This window comes from Ictalurus punctatus, chromosome 4, assembly GCF_001660625.3.
Source record: "Ictalurus punctatus breed USDA103 chromosome 4, Coco_2.0, whole genome shotgun sequence".
Lineage (NCBI taxonomy): Eukaryota > Metazoa > Chordata > Actinopteri > Siluriformes > Ictaluridae > Ictalurus > Ictalurus punctatus.
This window is the reverse complement of record NC_071284.1, coordinates 30,011,945-30,031,841: the sequence shown is the minus strand read 5'-3', so window position 1 is coordinate 30,031,841 and position 19,897 is coordinate 30,011,945. Positions and strand designations below refer to the sequence as shown.

General features: G+C 38.6%; 1 protein-coding gene across 3 annotated transcripts in view; it reads right to left on the bottom strand.

The window, feature by feature from the left end:
* kirrel3b (kirre like nephrin family adhesion molecule 3b) overlaps positions 1-9,657 on the bottom strand; it is a 219,161-nt gene extending 209,504 nt beyond the window's left edge. For all 3 annotated transcript variants that reach the window (XM_047155222.2, XM_053678142.1, XM_047155224.2), the window contains exon 1: positions 8,887-9,657. In XM_047155222.2, coding sequence (XP_047011178.1) covers positions 8,887-8,929 — 43 coding nt within the window. In that variant the 5' untranslated portion in view covers positions 8,930-9,657. The remainder of the gene's footprint in view (positions 1-8,886) is intronic.
* Between the last annotated feature and the right edge of the window lie 10,240 nt (positions 9,658-19,897).

Here is a 19,897-nt window from a genome sequence, read left to right as displayed (position 1 = left end):
TAACTTAGATATTAATGCTACTTCAATATTACATTTACGCGGACGTTTTTCACATTGAGAGATTAGACTGGTAAACATTACCTACCTGAATTACATTACCTGAATTTTAGAGTGAGATTAGCATGACAAAGATTTTTAGCTAAAGAGTTTGGGCTAAAGTTAGGTGTTAGCTGTTTTATCATTCAGAGTTCAGTCTGTAGTTAGATGTTCGATGCATTTTAGTACTTCATACTCGGGACTTAATTCAGATTTCAGAATTTGGGATGAAGTTAGATATTAGTTGGGTTAGTATATGTTGAGTTTGGGTTAAAGTTCAATGTTAGATGCTTAATCATTTGCGGTTCAGGCTAAAGTGACAGTATATATTAGATATATTTTAGCATTTAGCAAAAAATTTAGATCTGTTTTAGCATTCACATTTCAGGAAGAAGTACTTACATATTAGATATTAGATGTTAAACCTTAGAAAATTTACATTAAAGTTAAAGTAACCAGACCAGCATTTATAAATTTAGTTCCATTCTTTGCTTGTAAGACTATACAGCCAAGTTCAGTCCATAACCCACACCTATAAACATCTTACTGAGCAATGTCCTGTACTGAGCAATTTATCCATACTTCACTCTCCTACCTTCCTGAAAACCTCAGCATGAAAAGCAACCAGGTGAACGAATGTAGGGAGAGATTGAGAGGCATGGAAAGAAATAGAGAGAGAACAAAAGTAAGGTGTAATTTTCTGGTGTCTCCGAAACTTCCAGTAAAACCTTCTCTGGTTCTTATCGGATTGGCAACCCAATTCCTCAACCTCTCACAGACCTGACGCCTGAAATATGCCTCAGCAATCCTGTCAGCCCATTTACCGCCGCTTTACAGAGGACACACAACATTACAGTCAGCTCGCCATGCAGCGGTGGGTGATTTACGCCCCGCAATAATGTCCCGACTGCTCCGACTACAATATCCAAACTGATTATTTTGCAGTTTTTATGCTGGGAGCTCTACTGTGAAAATTACTGTGAGACTATGGAGAGTTACCTCGAATCCACACTAGATATCATACACAAGTGGCACATGTGCATAGCATAAGCATATTAGAAGAATCGTTCCGTCCAAGCCGTACCTCTTCTGAGACATTTCTGTTCTGTAAGCGGAAAATAAAGCAGCCTTGGGTTTGTTTTTTTTTTTTACTTTTTTTTTTTATCAGGGACATGGATGGTTTGGACCGTTGAAGCTGGGCTAGCTGTAATTACAACCCAACTCACTTTAAAACAGGGGTACTCAAATCTACATCTTTGTGTTTTTCCACTTTGATTTTCCACTGAGCTGAACGTCCAAACAGATTGAGCAAGTGTCTGTCCCATCGTCATGGGACATAATGAGGCCTCCGTTGCCTGTTCGTGTTGTGTTGCTTTTTTAACTGTAATACGTCTTGTTACTCGATATGATTGCCTTATCTGGTTTAGTTTTTTGGTTCCCACCTCTGTGTTCTATGGGTAATGTTGTTCAAAATACATGTGCTTTGTTTCATAATGGCGCTTAACCTTACCACTCTTCAGAATCGCCATTGTCTCGTTGCAAATTAAGCAACTAGGTTTGGTGCTTCTATTAGGAAGAATAAATGCATATTTGTCTGTCCAGTCATCTTTAAACACATGTTTTTCATTGTCGACCTTCCTTTTCATCAGAACCGACAATTTGGAACAGGTCATTTTTGTAGCTCTTTCGACATTTACCAGTTTATTTATTAATAACGCAACTCACCAAAACAAATTGTTACATTAGGACCGGAGAGTGTGGAAATACAGCGTTGTCATAGTGATGCCGTTATGCTGCTCTGATTGGACCTTGTGGTCACATGCCAACAGTTACCAACAGAAGGGGAGCAAAAGTACTAAATATTGGTCATGTTTTTGCTTGTTCATATGATTCTGTTGCAGACATTTAACATTTAACCATGGATCGAGTCCGCCTATTGAGTACCCCTGCTTTAAAATGTGGCATGATATAAAATGGGATGGTGAATATATATTATAGCTGTGTTTATTCTGTTTACTCGTGTCAGTGTAAGGAGTATCGCTACCACACAAACAAATCCACAAGTCACATAATCATTAACACGGTGTAGATTACGACTTTTAACGTGTGTCAAATGTCACTGTGGCTAAATTCTAGCAAACAGGTTTTTCTAGCAATCAAAGTTTTGGCCAAAATCGCGTTCTTCAAACTTTGATAGTTCGACCAAACATCTTATATATTTCACCGAAACGATATGGAATTGTTTTCATTTACATTGTAATCTTTCTGCAGAGATCACGTTGTGCAAGGGGCACATTGGATTTGGAAGCCATTAATCCATGTCTTAATCTGTCCCAAAATCCTGGCTGTGTCCTGAGATGGCCATCGTTCCTGCCGTATCAGTCTGTCGCTACTCCACCATTTTATCTCCATCCAGCCTGAAAGAAGCAGGAGGAAGTAAATAGGGTCGCTACAGGTGACCCCATGACCACAACAGCATCTGGTTGAATTACTTAACTTTGCGCCCAACAGACGTGTAATCCGGGATAATGGGCATCAATCCGGATAAAGCAGCCAATCCTGCCCATCTCACCCAGATTCCACATGAACGGGCTTGAAATGATGCATTATCATGCAGAATGTACAGTAATCCGGTACAAATTACGGAGAAGGAATTGGATTATGGATTATCATGTGACAGATTCATACCATTCTTTGAAAAAAAAAAGACTTTGTTTTTCAGAAATTGTAAATAATTATTTGCTAAGTTACGAAAACAAGCCGACGAGAGGAGAAATCGCAACGTGCCATTCAAGAAAGACTGACAATATTGAGACGTCTGAAGCTTCCGCTTTCGGTGTGTGCACAATACGACTGAGTGACATTTTAATTACCAAGCTCTTGTGGACTATTCAGACTGCAGCGAAGCAGTCAGAAGGTTCACAAATGGAAAAGAAATGAGGAATGGAACGAACGGAAGACCGAGAAAGAGAGAACAGGCAGGGGTGAGAATGAGAGCGCCCAAGAGAAAGAGAATAAGGATGAAGTTTGAGGGAGTGGAGAGACACATCCATATTAAGATGTTAATAGAGCTGTTTGGACCTCTGCTTTATCCTACAAGCTTCAAATACTGTATGTTTTTTTTTTCCAGCGTTTATACCAGAAGACTGTGTGTTATCAAATGGATCAATAGTTTTTTATTATTATTATTTATTTTTCTGAAGTAAATGGTCTGCACTTATATAGCACGTTTATCCAAAGCGCTTTACACTGTGTCTCATTCACCCATTCACCCCCATACTCACACACACACCAGTGGTAGCAGAGCTGCCATGCAAGGCGCTAACTTGCCATCAGGGGCAACTTGGGGTTCAGTGTCTTGCCCAAGGACACTTCGGCATGTGGAGTCATGTGGGCCAGGAATCGAACCGCCAACCCTACGATTAGTGGACAACCCGCTCCACCACCTGAGCCAGAGCTGCCCATTTGTCCACATCCTTCATTTGAAAATGACAGTGACAAAGATGAGTGGGAAAAAAATCCATGATGATCTACTTGACTAGCCATTGGATTCAGGGTTTAGCCATTGTGTCATCTCCACCTAAAGAGAGTGATGCAGCGGCCCTTCAATGCTCTAGTCAGTCCAGCTCTCTCACCTCCTCATCTGTATGTTCTACTCAAAATAGACCAGCTTCCAAAGCTTTAAAGTTCATGCTAATAACACTGTCAATCAACCCGTACATGAAGATTTGCAATGCAGAGTTTCTGTGTTTTGGCGAAATCACAATTGCACGAAATTGTTTTGCACTGTGTTGTTAGTTAGTAAATGAGATCTTTTAGTTGTACTCATGTTTGACACACATGATTCGAAAGGGGCTTTGACTGAATGTGCACCGTGATGACCGTGATCGCATGGCGTGTTGTGATGACATCACATGAAGCATCGTGTCCCAAATATGCGGAAAATCAGCGGTAATTTTGAAAAAATGGCAATTTCTGTGATCGCAAAATCCTGGAGGGACTGATCAATCCCATTCACACTTGTCATCTCATAGATCATTAACCAGCTAAGAGTGTCTGCCGTAACTCAGAACAACTGTGTAATATACATATGCGCTGCACGCTGTAACATTGAGTCCAACATTTGCTGTCTCAAATGATGAGTGAGTAAAGAAGGTTTTTTTTTTTTTTTTTTTTTTTTGTATTACGGAGCTAACAATGAAACTGGACCTTTATCCATGTTTGAGATCTTTTACTTTTGTTCTCTCATATTAAACACCATTGTAACTGTGTGAGCAATATCATTATCTCAACAGTGACACCAGCACAGCACAAAACCATTGACTTCTCACACGAATAATGAGAACACAGCACCAGCCACCAAATTAACACCAGAATCACTAAACACATCACACATACTTCATTATGTGTGTCTCTGTAATATAACACATATACTATTTAAATAGAAAGTAAAAGAATTATCTATGCTAATACTTAGTTTAATCATATAATGGGTTCAGTGGCTGGAGCAGAGTGCAGTGTGTTCCTGTGCCACTGTGTCAGACAGAAAGATAATTAAAGTGACACTGAGAGCAGAGAGAGAGAGAGAGAGAGAGAGAGAGAGAGAGAGAGAGAGAGAGAGAGAGAGAGAGATGCACACAAATGCACACACTGATACACACACATACATGCACACACATGCACACACAGACCTAATATTCTGTTTTGTATTCAGTTTTATTCTCTGTGTTTTATGAGATCATCACTAGTGTTTCATCTCTTTTTGAATGCATGTATATTTATATCTATTTATTTATTTCTATTGTTATTTTTTCTGATGTGTTTCCAAGTTTTGGCAATACAAACATATTTATTTTTCATGCCAATAAAGCAGCATCAGAAACAATAAGACAGCGGACAGGAGAGAGAGAGAGAGAGAGAGAGAGAGAGAGAGAGAGAGAGAGAACTGGAGAGAGGCAGAGATAGAAAGAGAATGAGACAAAGACAATGAGAGAGACAGCGAGAAAACATTGCGAGAATAAAAGAGAAGGCAAAGAATGAGAAAGATGAAGAGTGAAACAGAGAATGAGAGAGAGAGATATGGAAAGAATGCATAAGTGAGACAGAGATTGAAACAATGAGAGAGGGAGAGCAAGAGAGAGAGATGGTAGATGTGTGCAACACTGCCCCCGGTGGAGAGACTATGTACACTTGTGAGCATGTCTGCTTTGAGAGAGTGCATGCCTGTATATATGTATGTGTGTGTGTGTGTGTGTGTGTGTGTGTGTGTGTGTGTGTGTGTGTGTGTGTGTGTGTGTGTGTGTGGGAGAGAGAGAGAGAGAAACCTTGATCTCCATCCTGTACAATGAGAGAGAAGACTGTGTAAGAAGAGGGGAATAAAGAGGGAGAGAAAAGCAGGAATGTAGGGAATGCAGTGCAAATATAAAAACACGGATGAATCAGAGACGTTGGGAAAAAGAGAGACCTTGGACAGACGGCTCGCCTGCAGTGCTTCAGCAATCCAGCAAGCTTCTGGCCCAGTGCTCACCATCAGTCACTCCTCGCCACCAGGTGTGTGTGTGTGTGTGTGTGTGTGTGTGTGTGTGTGTGTGTGTGTGTGTGTGTGTGTGTGTGTGTGTAAAAGAGAAGTGCCCTATATAAGCACCTCTGAGCACTTGAAAAACTCAACACAGACTTTTGTGCTCTTCCACAGTTACTACTGGACTCTCTCTCTCTCTCTCTCTCTCTCTCTCTCTCTCTCTCTCTCTCTCTCTCTCTTTCTCTCTCTCTCTCTCTCACACACACACACACACACACACACACACACACTGTTTGTCTTACTATCCTTATGGGGACCTTCCATCCGACCCTAACCATAACCTCAGTAACCAAAACTAAACATTTGTAAAGCTGCCATTTTGTAACTGACCCCACCAGGTCAATCTGACAGATATTCCTACTATTGTGGCAACATTTGTTCCCCACCAAGATATAAAAACACCTCCACTTACACATACACTGTACATGCACTTCCATACTCCTGGCATTATTCTCACTCTATTCCTCCTTTTATGTCTGCTGACGTCGATTGCCTCCTTTTAAATTAAAGCAATAACTTGTAAAACACTGTAAAGCTGGGATGAGTGGATCCTCCTAGGGAATCACGGCCGTTCAGATGCGGGCCATTTTCTGGTGTTGACCTGGGCTGAACGGCAAAGCCGAGCATCTCCCATTAGGCTCCATCAATCATAAAATCAGAGAGACAAGCCTGCGTTAGGAGATGATCATTACAGGGACTGCGAATCAAGCATCTAGCAAACTTAAAATCTAGCAAAAAAAAAACTCTCGACAAAGCATGTGTGTAGAAAACGTTGTTCGATATCAGCTGTCATCTGTCGTGGTTCAATTAACAGCCTGAGCTCTACTTCTTTCTGATAAATCATTAGTTCAACTGACTAGAGAGATTTGGCTTGAGAGATTCAGCCCTGTCAAGGCAATTAATCGATAGGAAATATTGCTAGTGGTCACTTCCACACACACTAACAACAATGACACATCCTGAACTCCGGGCTCTTATATCACACTGATCTGCTTCGGTCTAAAAGCAAGCAAATATCCGAAAGTTAAAACCGTACAGCAACACCGAGAGTCGAGATGAGCATGAATACATAGTTATAAATTAATAATAATAATAATAATAATAATAAAAAACTTTGAATCGAACTTTGAGCTGTTCTCATCACCTAGCATAACTAAATATCCAAGAATGAACCCCGATGATAAACCTGGCAGTCTGTCGAGAATATAGACGTGCAAAAGTACACAGTAATAAATGAACAAGAAATGCACTCAAACTTCGAGCTCGACTCATAACCACCTCGATCTGCTCCCTTCTGAATCTTCTGAGGGCATAAACCTGGCACTCTGTCGAGATTACACACAGGCAAAAGTACACGGTTTGTTTAAAACGTCAGTCTTGAGCACACTTCGAGGTCTTCTCATAACTTCGATCCACTTGTGATAAAAATCCAAAAACATTTAAAAATTTGTTCAGTAATGAACTCAAATCATAAACCTAGCAGACTCCCGAGACTAGGGATGAGTGTAAGTGCAAATGTGCGTCGTTTTTAAATCGATCAGAATCATGAGGAAACTTCGAGCTCTTCTCATCACCTCCATGCACTCGTGGGATGAATAAACAAAGAAAGAAAGAAAGAAATAAGCATGAATAAACATCTTAAAATGAACCCTGATCATAAACCCGGAAGCCTGTCGAGATTACAGATGGGCAAAAGTACACAGTAATAAAATCAACAAGGCATGCAATCAAACTTCAAGCTCTTCTCGACGTCTCGATTTAGCCCCTTTCTGTCTGATAAATAAATAAATAAATAAATAAATAAATATCACAAAGTTATCCCCAAGCGTCTGTCAAGATTATAGATGTGCACAAGGACACCGTTATCAAAATCCTGAGAAATCAAACTGCTCATCCCCTCTGATAAACAAACTAATGAATAAACAAAATGAATAAATATCCCAAAATTACCCCCCTAACCTAAAAATTAAAGGAGAACCTGGCAGCCTGTTGGGATTATACTATATATATATATATATATATATATATGTATATATATATGAATAGCTCAGTCAATTATAATTTATAATTATCAAGTAAAGTGCTTTGGCACCCGACTCCAGTCTGACACAAACAAACAACAACATTTTGCAATGACATCTGTAACTAATTATTGCCATATCTCAGTCTGTATGAGTGAGACTACATAAAAGGCAGTGTACTGGCTAAGAGCTCATGAAACAAGGAAATCGTTAAATTCACGCCAGGGTGCTTGTTCGGCTCCGTTTGTTGCGTGCCATGTAAAAATCGCAGCTTCTGAGAACCAAGCACAAGGCACAGACGGTGTAAAGCGAAGACGAGAGTAAGCAAGCAAGATTTGAAAGTCACAAGTCTCTGTCTAGATCTGTCAGAACTCGATTCGTTCGGATTTTTGGCTTCAGACACGGTTTGAAGTGTCAATCTGCTGGTCAGTCCTGCTCTAGAGAAGATACTGTTTTGTCTTCTTGGGGTTAGCCTGAAGTCATATTGCCACCAGGGGATCCTTGACCTTTCAGGCAGCTCTGGTCAGGGTCAGTCACGTCATGTCTCCCAAGGGAATGACCCTGAGGTTTAAGGGGAGCCCATATCATACAAAACCACCTGATGGTGAAAAGGTGGGAAAGCAGACGGAAACACAGATCTCTTCTGGCTGAGATCCACTGTGGAGCTCCGGTCAGAGACGGAACATTGTGTAAGTTGTAGAAGGCACATTCAGCACCAAAACACAACACTAGTCCAGCATCATGAATGTGAATGAATGATTAGTGCAACACTCTTAATGTGTGCATGTGTTAGTGGGTAACTTTCTTAAGGATACGTGCATGCACATGGACAATCAAAGCTTTTTCTTTTTTTTTTCCTTGTATATAGCAGCCAGTATAAGTGAGGATCATGCACGAGCGAATGAAAACAAGCCAATAAAACAAGCCAGTCATTCAATCCGAACTGGAACCTGGGCTAAAAAATAAAGAGTGTATGGTCTATATCCCATGTCAGTGAGTGAGTGTGTGTGTGCGTGCGCGCGTGCGTGTGTATGCGTGTAGAGAGAACAGTCCTGAAGACAATGCATGATAATTAATAGAAAACTCTGTGATCATGCACTAGGAGTGATTGTGTAAGCGAATAAAAACATAACATGTCAAACAGCCACACATCCGTTAGGAGCAAGTCGTTCAGTGCTTGGTTTCGGCGCGCGCACCCGGGGTAAAGGCGCGCGGGACAGCAGTGAAATAAACCTGAGCCGGTGCGCTTACCGTGAACAGAGAGCCAAAAGAGCAGCAGGATCAGCACCATCATCTCGGACCCGGTGCGCACGAGCAGGTGTCGGTGACCTCTGAGAGTCTGGGGCGCAGTGACAGACAGACGGGAACTTCTCGCGTCTCGTGCGTCTTCTTGCTGAATCCTCTGTATGAAGAAATGACTTTCTGTCTTCTTCTTCTTTTCTTCTTCTTCTTCTTCTTGAGTGCTCTGATGATTATTTCTAGCGCGCGTATATGTGTGCGCGTGCGTGTGATGTGTGTGTGTGTGTGTGAAAGTGTGTGTGCGCACTGTCTGAGTCTCCTGTTGATGTGCAGCCGGTCTCTGTCTGCGCTCGCGCTCACCCAGCACCAGTCTCTCTCTCTCTCTCTCTCTCTCTCTCTCAATCTGTGGGAGATGGGGGCGGGGTTTACTCTGCCCCCCACCACCACCCCCAAGGGCGGAGCCAATGTGTGTTGTGATGAAAGGCTGGGACAGTCCGAGCTAGACTTTTCTGACTGCACCTGCCAGGCTGGGAGAGAGGAGAGAGGCAGAGGAGAGGATGGGGAAAACGAGTGAAAAGGACGAAAACAGAGAAGAACTAGGATACAGTCAACCTTAAGGAAAAAAAGGGAACGAAATGCTAAGGCTATGCAAATCTTGGGGTACTCCTGAAAAAAAAAAAGAAAAGAAAAAGAAAAAAGAAATCATGACATAGTAGTTAAAAATAATTGTGATGTTTTTTGTTTCTTTGTTTGTTTTGACTTTTCAGATGGGGCATGGTGGCTTAGTGGTTAACACATTTGTCTTGCACATGCAAGGTTGGGGGTTCAAATCAACCTCTGTCCTGTGTGCATGGAGCCTCCTTGTTTTGCTTTGGGGGTTTACTCCGGTTTCCTCCCTCAGTCGAAAGACACGTGCTGTAGGCTGGTTGGCATTTCTAAAATGTCTGAATGTATATGTTTCATCTAACGATGGGTTATCACACTATACAGGGTGTCCCCCAACTTCTATGTGCCCAATTTCCCTGGGATAGGCTCCAGCTGACTCTGTGTAGGATAAGCAGTATAGAAAAGGACTTTACAGTGATTCCATGGTATATATTATGATTCTTTTCATGTATCACTTACAGTGTATTCTGCATTTTTATTTTTGTATTCATGTTTTTTTTTTTTTACTTTTATTATTATTTTAATCTTAATCAGCTCTGGTGATTAACCTAGCACTGGGCCACTGTCAAAGTATGCATCACGGCAAGAATGCCAAAGCAGCTTTAACTAACGGCTTATGAATGACATACCGTATTAAAAGGTCTGCTGTAACCTCCAACCTCCAGTGTACACCAAACAGACCAAATTAAAGTGCACATAAAATGCCTCAGTTAATTGGAATGGATGTCATCTAAAATGAAATTAAACTCTATCCGGCTAGTTTGGATTATTCTAACACATTGTATGTTTGGATCATTCATTGTTCTCTTGTCTGCTGCTTGACTATACTGCCTGGTAAAGAAAAAAAAGAGGGTCATATTACCCTGGGTATAGATTTCATTCAGTTCAGTGTAGGATTCAGTTTAGAGTGTTATTGTTTGCTTTTAAAGCCTTAAATAGACAGACCGATTCTTACATTGTGGATATGATTGCTACAAACATTGTTTTTTTTTTACCCTTACGATTCTGTACATAGTTACTTCTAATTGTTAGTTGAGCATTAATAAAACTGAAAAGTGATTGTGCTTTTGCAGTCGCTGGGACCTCAGACATCCTCCATCTGTGTCCTCTTTAAAAAAACAAAAAACAAAACATGTTTATTCAATAGCTTTTGAGACGGTTTGAATGGATATTGTGTGTGTGTGTGTGTGTGTGTGTGTGTGTGTGTGTGTGTGTGTGTGTGTGTGTGTGTGTGTGTGTGTGTGATAGTTACTTACTCTTTATTTATTTTTTATTCTTTGTTTATTTTTTCCTGTAATTTAATTTAATAAGGGTAACTTTCATATATTCTAGATTTATTACACATAAAGTAAAATATTTCATGCCTTTTTTTGTTTGTTTGTTTGTTTTAAGCTTGATGATTACGGCTTACAGCTCATGGAAATCAAAATTCCAGTCTCTCAAAATATTAGGATAAAGAATTTTTAAAACAGAAATGTCGACCTGAGAAGACTCTCATCAGCTAATGAACTCAAAACACCTGCAAAGGTTTCCTGAGCCTTTAATCTCTAAGTCTGGTTCAGTACAGGACCACAATCACGGGGAGGATGAAAGTCAATTCTGTATCTCATTCGGAAATCAAGGTTCCAGAGTCTGGAGGAAGAGTGGAGAGGAACAGAATCCAAGCTGATTGAAGTCCAATGTGAAGTTTCCACAGTCAGTGATGATTTGAGGTGCCATGTCATCTGCTGGTGTTGGTCCACTGTGTTTTCTCAAGTCGAGAGTCGATACAGCGTCTACCAGGAGATTTTAGAGCACTTCATGCTTCCATCTGCTGACGAGCTTTATGGAGATGATGATTTCCTTTTCCAGCAGGACGTGGCACCTGCCCACAGTGCCAAAACTACTAGTAACTGGTTTGCTGGTCATGGTATTACTGTGCTTGATTGGCCAGCCAACTCGCCTGACCCGAACCCCATAGAGAATCTATGAGTGACACCAGACTCAACAATGCAGACGAGCTGAAGGCCGCTATCAAAGCAACCCGGGCTTCCAGAACACCTCAACAGTGCCACAGGCTGATTGCCTCCATGCCACGTCACACTGATGCAGTAATTCGTACAGAAGGATTAAAGCCCCGACCGAGTATCGAGCGCATAAATGAACATACTTTTCAGAAGGTCGACATTTCTGTATTATAAATTCTTTATTCTAATATTTTGAGATACTGGATTTTTTATTTCCATGAGCTGTAAGCCGTAATTATCAAGATTAAAACAAAAAAAAAGGCTTGAATTATTTCCCTTTATATGTAATGAATCTAGAATATATGAAAGTTCCATTTTTTTAAATGAAATTACGGAAAAATAAATGAACTTTTCCACAATACGCTTTTTTTTTTTTTAGATGCACTTGTATTTACTCCCATTTATTTACCTGCTTACTTACTAACTAACTTACTTACTTACTTACTTTAACTTATGTTTATTTACTTACTCACATACTTACTTTGACTCATTTACACTTACTTATTTGCTTACACCTATTTACTTACTTACACTCATTTGCTTACTTGCACTTACTTACATACTTATACTTACTTGCATACATTACTTACATACTTACACTTACTGACTGACTTATTAACACTTACTTACGTATTTGCTTAGGCATATTTACTTATTTACGCTTTCTTACTTAGACTTACACTTACTTATAAACTTACTTACTTACTTACACTTACTTAATTTTATATTTACTTGTTTCTTTGCCTACTTACATTTACTTATTTTTTTGTTAGTTACATAATTCCTTACTTACATAGTTTCGTTCTTTCTTACACATAATTACTCACTATTTATTTACATTTATTTACTCACTTACACTTACTTAATTTCAGTTTACTTGATCCTTTTACTTATTTACTTACGTAGCTAACTTTTTATTTACTTAGACACATACACTTAGGCACATACACAAGTGTAAAAGACTCATTTACACTTACTTATTTGCTTACACTTATTTACTTGCACTCATTTGCTTTCTTACTCTTACTGACTGACTGACTTACTTACACTTACATATTTGCTTGCACATATCTACTTATTTACACTTGTTTAATTTTTATTACTTGATCTTTTACTTATTTACTCACCCTTTCTTACTTCCTTTAATCCTTCCTTTCTTACTAACTTACCTTTATACTTACTCTTACTTACTTACTCACTTACATACTTAATGATACACGTCTACTGACCTGTAAATTGTTATAACCTATAGGTTCAAGAGAAGCAACAAATAAGAGACACAGACATGTCAAGGGAAATTTTTTGGTTTTATTTCATCTCAGTTTAACCAAAATAACAAATATAAGAAGAAGAAAAAAAAAACTATCTTAAAGACAAAACCATACAGTCAACCAAAAACAGTGACACTGTTTATTTTTTGTCTAACATGGAGCACTCCCAACTCCATATAAAACCAATGATGGATAATTATATGGATCCTCCTCTAAGTTCTTATATAGAGAATGGCAAGCCCCAAAGACCAAAAACAAGCATAGAGGTTGTTACATCATGTTGCATGTCAGTTCAGAAAGTTTCCCTTCCTACATAAGCAGTCACTTGACCTAGCAGAGGCAACATGTGTATTTACATGAGGGAACATGAGGGAGTGGCTGTATTTGTTTGCATTTTGAGTTTCAAAAGAGCAAGTTTAAGTGAACTCCCACCAAAATCATTGAATAGACTGACAAACAAAGCAGATAGTAAGGTGTGGCACTAAGAAAGAACAGTGAGCCAGCTGGGCTTCACCACAGCCACACCTATTAGTGTGAACATGGACAAACCTGATATATATATATATATATATATATATATATATATATATATATATATATATATATATATATATATATATATAAATCACAGTCTAACAATATTAATTAGGTCTGCCTGTCTGCTTTTCAATAAGCATTCCAGTCCGTCACTTAGTAACCTCTTATATGGAAGTTGTTCATCTCTGCAATGCACGGCTTGCTAACAAGCAGCGTTTCAGACACTAAATATTTCATGAAGACGTTTCTTTTTTCTTGTATTTGCATTTCTGTATTATTGGGCAGGCTACCATGGAGGAAACCATGCAAGTAGTAACAAGCATGTTTTTTTTATTTTTTTTTTTTATTGTAAAGCCTTCTCAGGATTGGAATATATTACATATTTATAATGCCAAATCCTAAAATCCATGTGTGTGTGGGGAAATCATGATTACAGCCTTCTGCAAATCTATGAAATCAGGTGAGATCGAGTTCTTGTTCCAGCCACCGTTTTTTTTTTTTTTTTCTCCATCTCTCTTTTTCATTAAAGCTGTGCTGCTATGTGGAAGCACACACAGTCCTGGCATCAACTGCGCTGCTCAGCAAAGGGAAGGGAAAAGTTTATTTCAAAAGCTCCAACCCAGACTTAAGCCTCCAGATCTTGTTAACTCTGGCAATCAATGCTTTCATTGGAGCAGATTTCAAAACAAGAAAGAGCTGACTGATTACTCTGTCTAACTCTGTGAACAATTGATGCGGATCAATATTTCATGAGAGAACTTTCTTTTTGCTTGATTTGGCTGCATTGCATTTGCAATATTCACACGACACTGACCCTGCAAATGTTAAAAGATAGCGATGGGACTGAAATACTCTGTGCTCCAAGCAAACAATTGATACACAGCTTGATAATCATCAGTGTTCTTCATGCCCAGAGTTTTATATGTAAGGAATAGAATACAATGATATGTGAAGTTACTATGGAGTTACTGTTGCCACTCATAGGTGATTATTTTCCTATAACAGCAACTTCACAATGCGTTTATTCATCTTATGCCACAGAAGCTTTCCAGCTTTCCATCTAATAATGAATGACATGACATCATTTTTATCCATGTATATTTACATTAAATGGTGTGGAATGGCCGTTAGGGGTACAGTGGATGGTTGGAATGATCTTAAAATTAGTTAGTTCATGTTATCACCTATAACAGGTATAAACAGTTATTCCATCAACAGACTCTGGGTGCGTCTTAATCAGCTCCCTAGTTCAGTAGTCAAGGCACTGATCAGGGGGCTGTACATTTTTAGGGTTGTCTCAATCTTTAAATCCTTCCCGTGCACTGGAACGTTCGCTCCATAAAAATCCCACAATCCACCACAAAAATGCACCCAGGGAGCATCAATGTGCACTATATTCCCTTGGAACATATAGAAATGGATATTACGTCATATTTTCTGAAGCCTCTCAGCTTGAAAAACATGGTGGATGAACTCTCAGTGATTTTTAACTTTACATTTGACGATCTATACACGGTTTGTTTGATCTAACTACTTTTAAGTGTTTAAAAACTCACTAGCTAGCCTACGATCCTGCTTAAAGTACCATGACAGAAATTTGTTTGATTAAGCTAACACATTTAAAACCTCAATTCTGAAAAAGTTGGGACAGTATGGAAAATGCAATAAACAACAACAACAAACAAACAAAATGAGTCATTTAAAAATTCAATTCACCCCCTGTACTATATTGAAAACACATGATTAACACATTATTTGATGTTTTACTTTGTGAATTTTATTCATTTTTGAAAAACATACACTCTTTTCAAATCTGATGACTGCAACACATTCCAAAAAAGTTGGGACAGTCAACTGTTTACCCCTGGGTAACATCAGCTTTTCTTTTAATAACACTTATTAAGCATGTGAGCGCTGAGTGAAGACACCAGTTGATTAAGTTTAGCAAGCGGAATTTTCCCCCATTCATACATTATGCATTTCTTCAGCTGCACAACTTCATAATGCACCACACATTCTCAATCAGAGACAGGTCAGGACTGCAGGCAGGCCATGCTAGCACTCGTACTCCCTGCTTACGCAACGATGCTCTTGTAATCCGGGCAGAATGTGGTTTGGCGTTGTCCTGCTCTGGACGGCAGCATTTGCTGCTCCAAAATGTGTACATATCTTTCTGCATTAATGATGCCCTCACAGATGTGCAAGTCACCGATGCCATGGTCACTGACACACCCCCATACCATGACAGACGCTGGCTTTTGGGCCTGGTTCTGATAACAGCTTGGATTGTCCTTTTCCTCTTTGACCCAGAGAACACGATGGCTGTTTTGTCCAAAAACTATTGGAAATGTTGACTCATCGGACTACAAAACACGATTCCTCTGTGCTACTGTCTATCTCAGATGAGACCGAGCCCAGAGAAGTTGGTGGCGCTTCTGGACAGTGCTGATGTATGGCTTCTGCTTTGAATAGTAAAGCCTTAACTTGTATCTGTGGATGCAGCGGCGAATGGTGTTCACTGACAAAGGTTTACCAAAGTATTCCCGAGCCCATGTCAGGATCTCCATTAAAGACTCATGACGGTTTTTAAGACAGTGATGTCTAAGGGATCAGAGATCACGTGCATTCAGAAATGGTTTTTAGCCTAGCCATTTACGCACCGAGATTTGACCGGATTCCTTGAATCTTTTATTATATTGTGCACTGTAGAAGGTGAAATGCCCAAAATCCTACCGATATGTCTTTGGGGAATGTTGTTCTCAAAGTGTTGGATTATTGTTGGCAGATTGGCGAGCCTCAACCCATCATTGCTCTTGTAGAACTAGACCTTTTTGGAGGCTTCTTATATACTATGATTAGACGATTACCTCACCTATTTAGCATCACCTTCTTACGCTCTAAAAAACACTGGGTTAAAAAAAAAACAACCCAAATTGGGTTATTTTTAGCCCAGTGGCTGGGTAAATATAGTACAGAACACATTTTGGGCTAAACTAACCCATCAAGTTGAGTTGTTAATTTTAGCCCAGCAAAAGGATATTTTTATTTGTACAAAAACACAGGGTTCATTTTATTTCATAAATGGGTTACTATTTTCAGGGTTATTTTTACCCTTTGAAAATGTCAAATATACCACATTATAAACAAATATGCCAGCATGGTATCTCCTTTATTTATACTCAAGAAGGTGTTCACAAATGTATTGCTAGAGCTGCTAAAGTGGTGTTTATATAAAGACTTTGAAGTAAATTACTCAAATAAGTCATATATTTAAGATGAAAACATCAGATTTTGATCAAAGGAGACGTTTAAAACATCCAAAAAACTTAATCAACTTACAAAGTAAGCCAAAGATCATGAATATAGCAGTGCATTTAATGTCCTATAAACTGGACTGGTATTGCACATTTGTGCTTTTTCTAGTGTACAGTAATGGTTTTAAGGATAAATATATTGATATGAACCTTGTTTTACCAAAAAAATCTAACAACCTGTCCATGTGAAAACCGTTACCTCCACCTGAGGCGAATTCAACAATCCGCATTGGGTTGATTTGACCCAAGGAGCTGGGATGAGGCATCGGGTGGGTGAGGGGTGCATTGATTCAGCTGTCAGTGAAAACCCAGACACTAACCCAGAAATTGGGTTACACAAAACTACTCAAAAACTACCAAGACTGATTGGTAGATTTCCATGTATCTCAGGAATCTCAGATTATGCCTTTCAGATCTTCCGTCATGCCTTCCAGCCTGTTCTACAATTACTTCTATTAACTTTTAGTTATGTGCTTAGAAAGTGTGGTTCTCCTCAGAGCGCTTCAGATCTATCTGGGGAGCCTAAATGAACACACACTTTCTAAGCACAGAACTAAAAGTTAATAGAAGTAATTGTAGAACAGGCTGGAAGACATGACGGAAGATCTGAAAGGCATAATCTGAGATTCCTGAGATACATGGAAATCTAACAATTTGGTGTCAGAAATGTGAGTACTCCGAATCAGGGTAAGTGTTTTTCATTCTTCCCTGATGCGGTGTATTCCCGAACCCGTTGGGGTATAACTTACAATTATAATTGATAATTGAGTGATTATCTCTGTTCTGTCGATCATCTGTACTCTAGTCTATGATCCTCTGTAATATCATGCCTGCCTAATATTGTACTTTAATTGTAGAACAGGCTGAAAGGGCTGACGGAGGTCTGGAAGACATAATAATTATATTCCTGAGATACATGGAAATAACACAGAAAAATAACACAATTAAATGACCCAAAAAGTCTAAGAAAAAAGAATAGGTAGAAAAAATAAACCGGCATTTTTTGATATTTTTGTATTTCAATTATCACATCGCTATTAGTCCTAAATTTCCCCTGTCCCAACTTTTTTGGAACGTGTTGCATGAATCAATTTCAAAATAAACATTTATCTTCCAAAAAAAAAAACCCAGGTGATTAGGTAAAATACCTTTTTTTTTTTTAAATTAAATATTAAATAGTAAATACCTTGTATTTATATGTTATTTGTTTAAATACAAGTCAAAGTACATTTACAAATCACCCCTCATTTCCAATACTGTCCCAACTTTTTCGGAATTGGGGTTGTATATGACATATAATGTGAGAAAGATATTGGCCTTTCCAGTTGTTGATAAATGCCAGTGGTGATGTTTTTACAATGCGAGTATGTCATCATGTTGTCCGAAATTGAATCATCAGTGTCCCAATGTGTAGTGAGCCAGGGTCCTTCCCAGTGCCTGAACTCGTGTACGCTATATACTGATTCATCAGCTAATTTAGAGTCAAATATTTAATCTCAATCCTTTCTCTGCCTATTTGTAATTAATTTCTGTTTATTGTCATTTAATATCTAATTTAGTGTCATTTAGTGTCATAAAATATCTATTAAATGTCACGTTTTAACCTTTAAACGTAATGTCATTGTTTATTTATCATTTGTCTTACATGTTAGATTCGCAAATTTGAAATTCATTTCAGTTGAAAAGTTTAGAAGGTTAAGGTTAAGTGAAAGTTAAGTTTTATTTTTCTAACAACTTCATCTGAACGAAAGCATTATTTCTAACCAATAATCGTCCTTGCTTATTCAAATGTATAGGTCACAAAGGTTACATGTTGTAATAGGTTCTACAATAAGGATATGTGTACAAAATTCTTTGATTCCACAGCCATGTCACAAAATAAAAAAAATACCAGAAATAGAAAGAATAAAACGTTGATCTAGAATCTGTGATCTTTTTGTTATTTTTCTTTTTTTAAATTTACTGTATTTTTCCTTAGCATACAATTACATTGTAGCATTTTAGTATTTGATATTGTCTAAACCTGGGTTTCTTAGATTCAGTTTCACAGTCAGGGAGCTTATTACATATAGCATAAATCCCACTCCGTCCCCTCAGTACAGATTTATATTGAACATTGAACATGATCATGCTGTTCAAATATTATTATGTAAATGTGTACAGTAATAATGTACCTATTTCTAATAGCCATAGATATCACTATTAGGTGTTCCAGAAATTTACCCTGGTAGACGACATTAAGTTCAAGCTGACATTATTTATAGCCTAATTGTTTTAGTGTTACTGAGGTTTTGATTAAATACATTCAATTAAAGTGAAAGACAAACTGCTTAATAAGTATAAGAACTCAATAATTACTTTAATAGCTTGGATGATCGTGATTTCCATCACTCTAAATTAACTAAATTAATAATCATGGACCCCCTGCCTATGCTTCACTTCATAGATCTCACTGTGAGAACCACTGCTTTAAAAAAGTTGCCAATTTTTATTTAAAGCTAGAGGGTTAAATTTCACTCTTTAGTTTCTGGGTTATGTAAGGTTCATTTAACTAATTCAATAAAAGAGTTCTTGTTTAAGGCTGGTCTTTTCTAGACACTTAACATGCTTACTAATAGCTGGTAAAAGCTTGATCTATTAGACACGGCCTATGCTGTGGTTGTGTTATGATCGACTCGGGAGCTGTTGCACACAATTTCCTGTTTGAATCCTCGTCTCGTTTTTTTCCCGAACACGCCCTGTGTGTCTGATTTGCTTGTGGAAAAAAAGGCAGACATCTCATGAAGCAGGAGAGTGGTTCTATGGACCTCTATACACTGACACTAATACTGGACCTAATTTCCTGTCCTGCTGTTCTGCAAACTGTTTTGAACCTGTTCAAATTCTAATAGCTTGATTAAATTTATATTAGTACTATATACGTACATGTGCTGATGTAAGAGGTGGTAAGAACATATTAAGGCTGCCTTTACATATGAGTTTAGTCTGTTTGAATCCAACGCTGGTGTTTTTTCCCCCTCAGTGGAGTTTATTTAGGTGGGTGAGACTGAAACAAGACAAGTGAGCTGTTCACGATCCACTTTGAACCAAGTGAAACCCTAATGCAATTCAGTTGCAGAGAGAAAACGATTCGACTCTGAATTGACTCAGCTGCAGGAAGTGATCTTAACATGCTGTGTGTATTGGGTTGCAGCTTTTTTCTTTAGATCGATCGATCGATTGATCAATC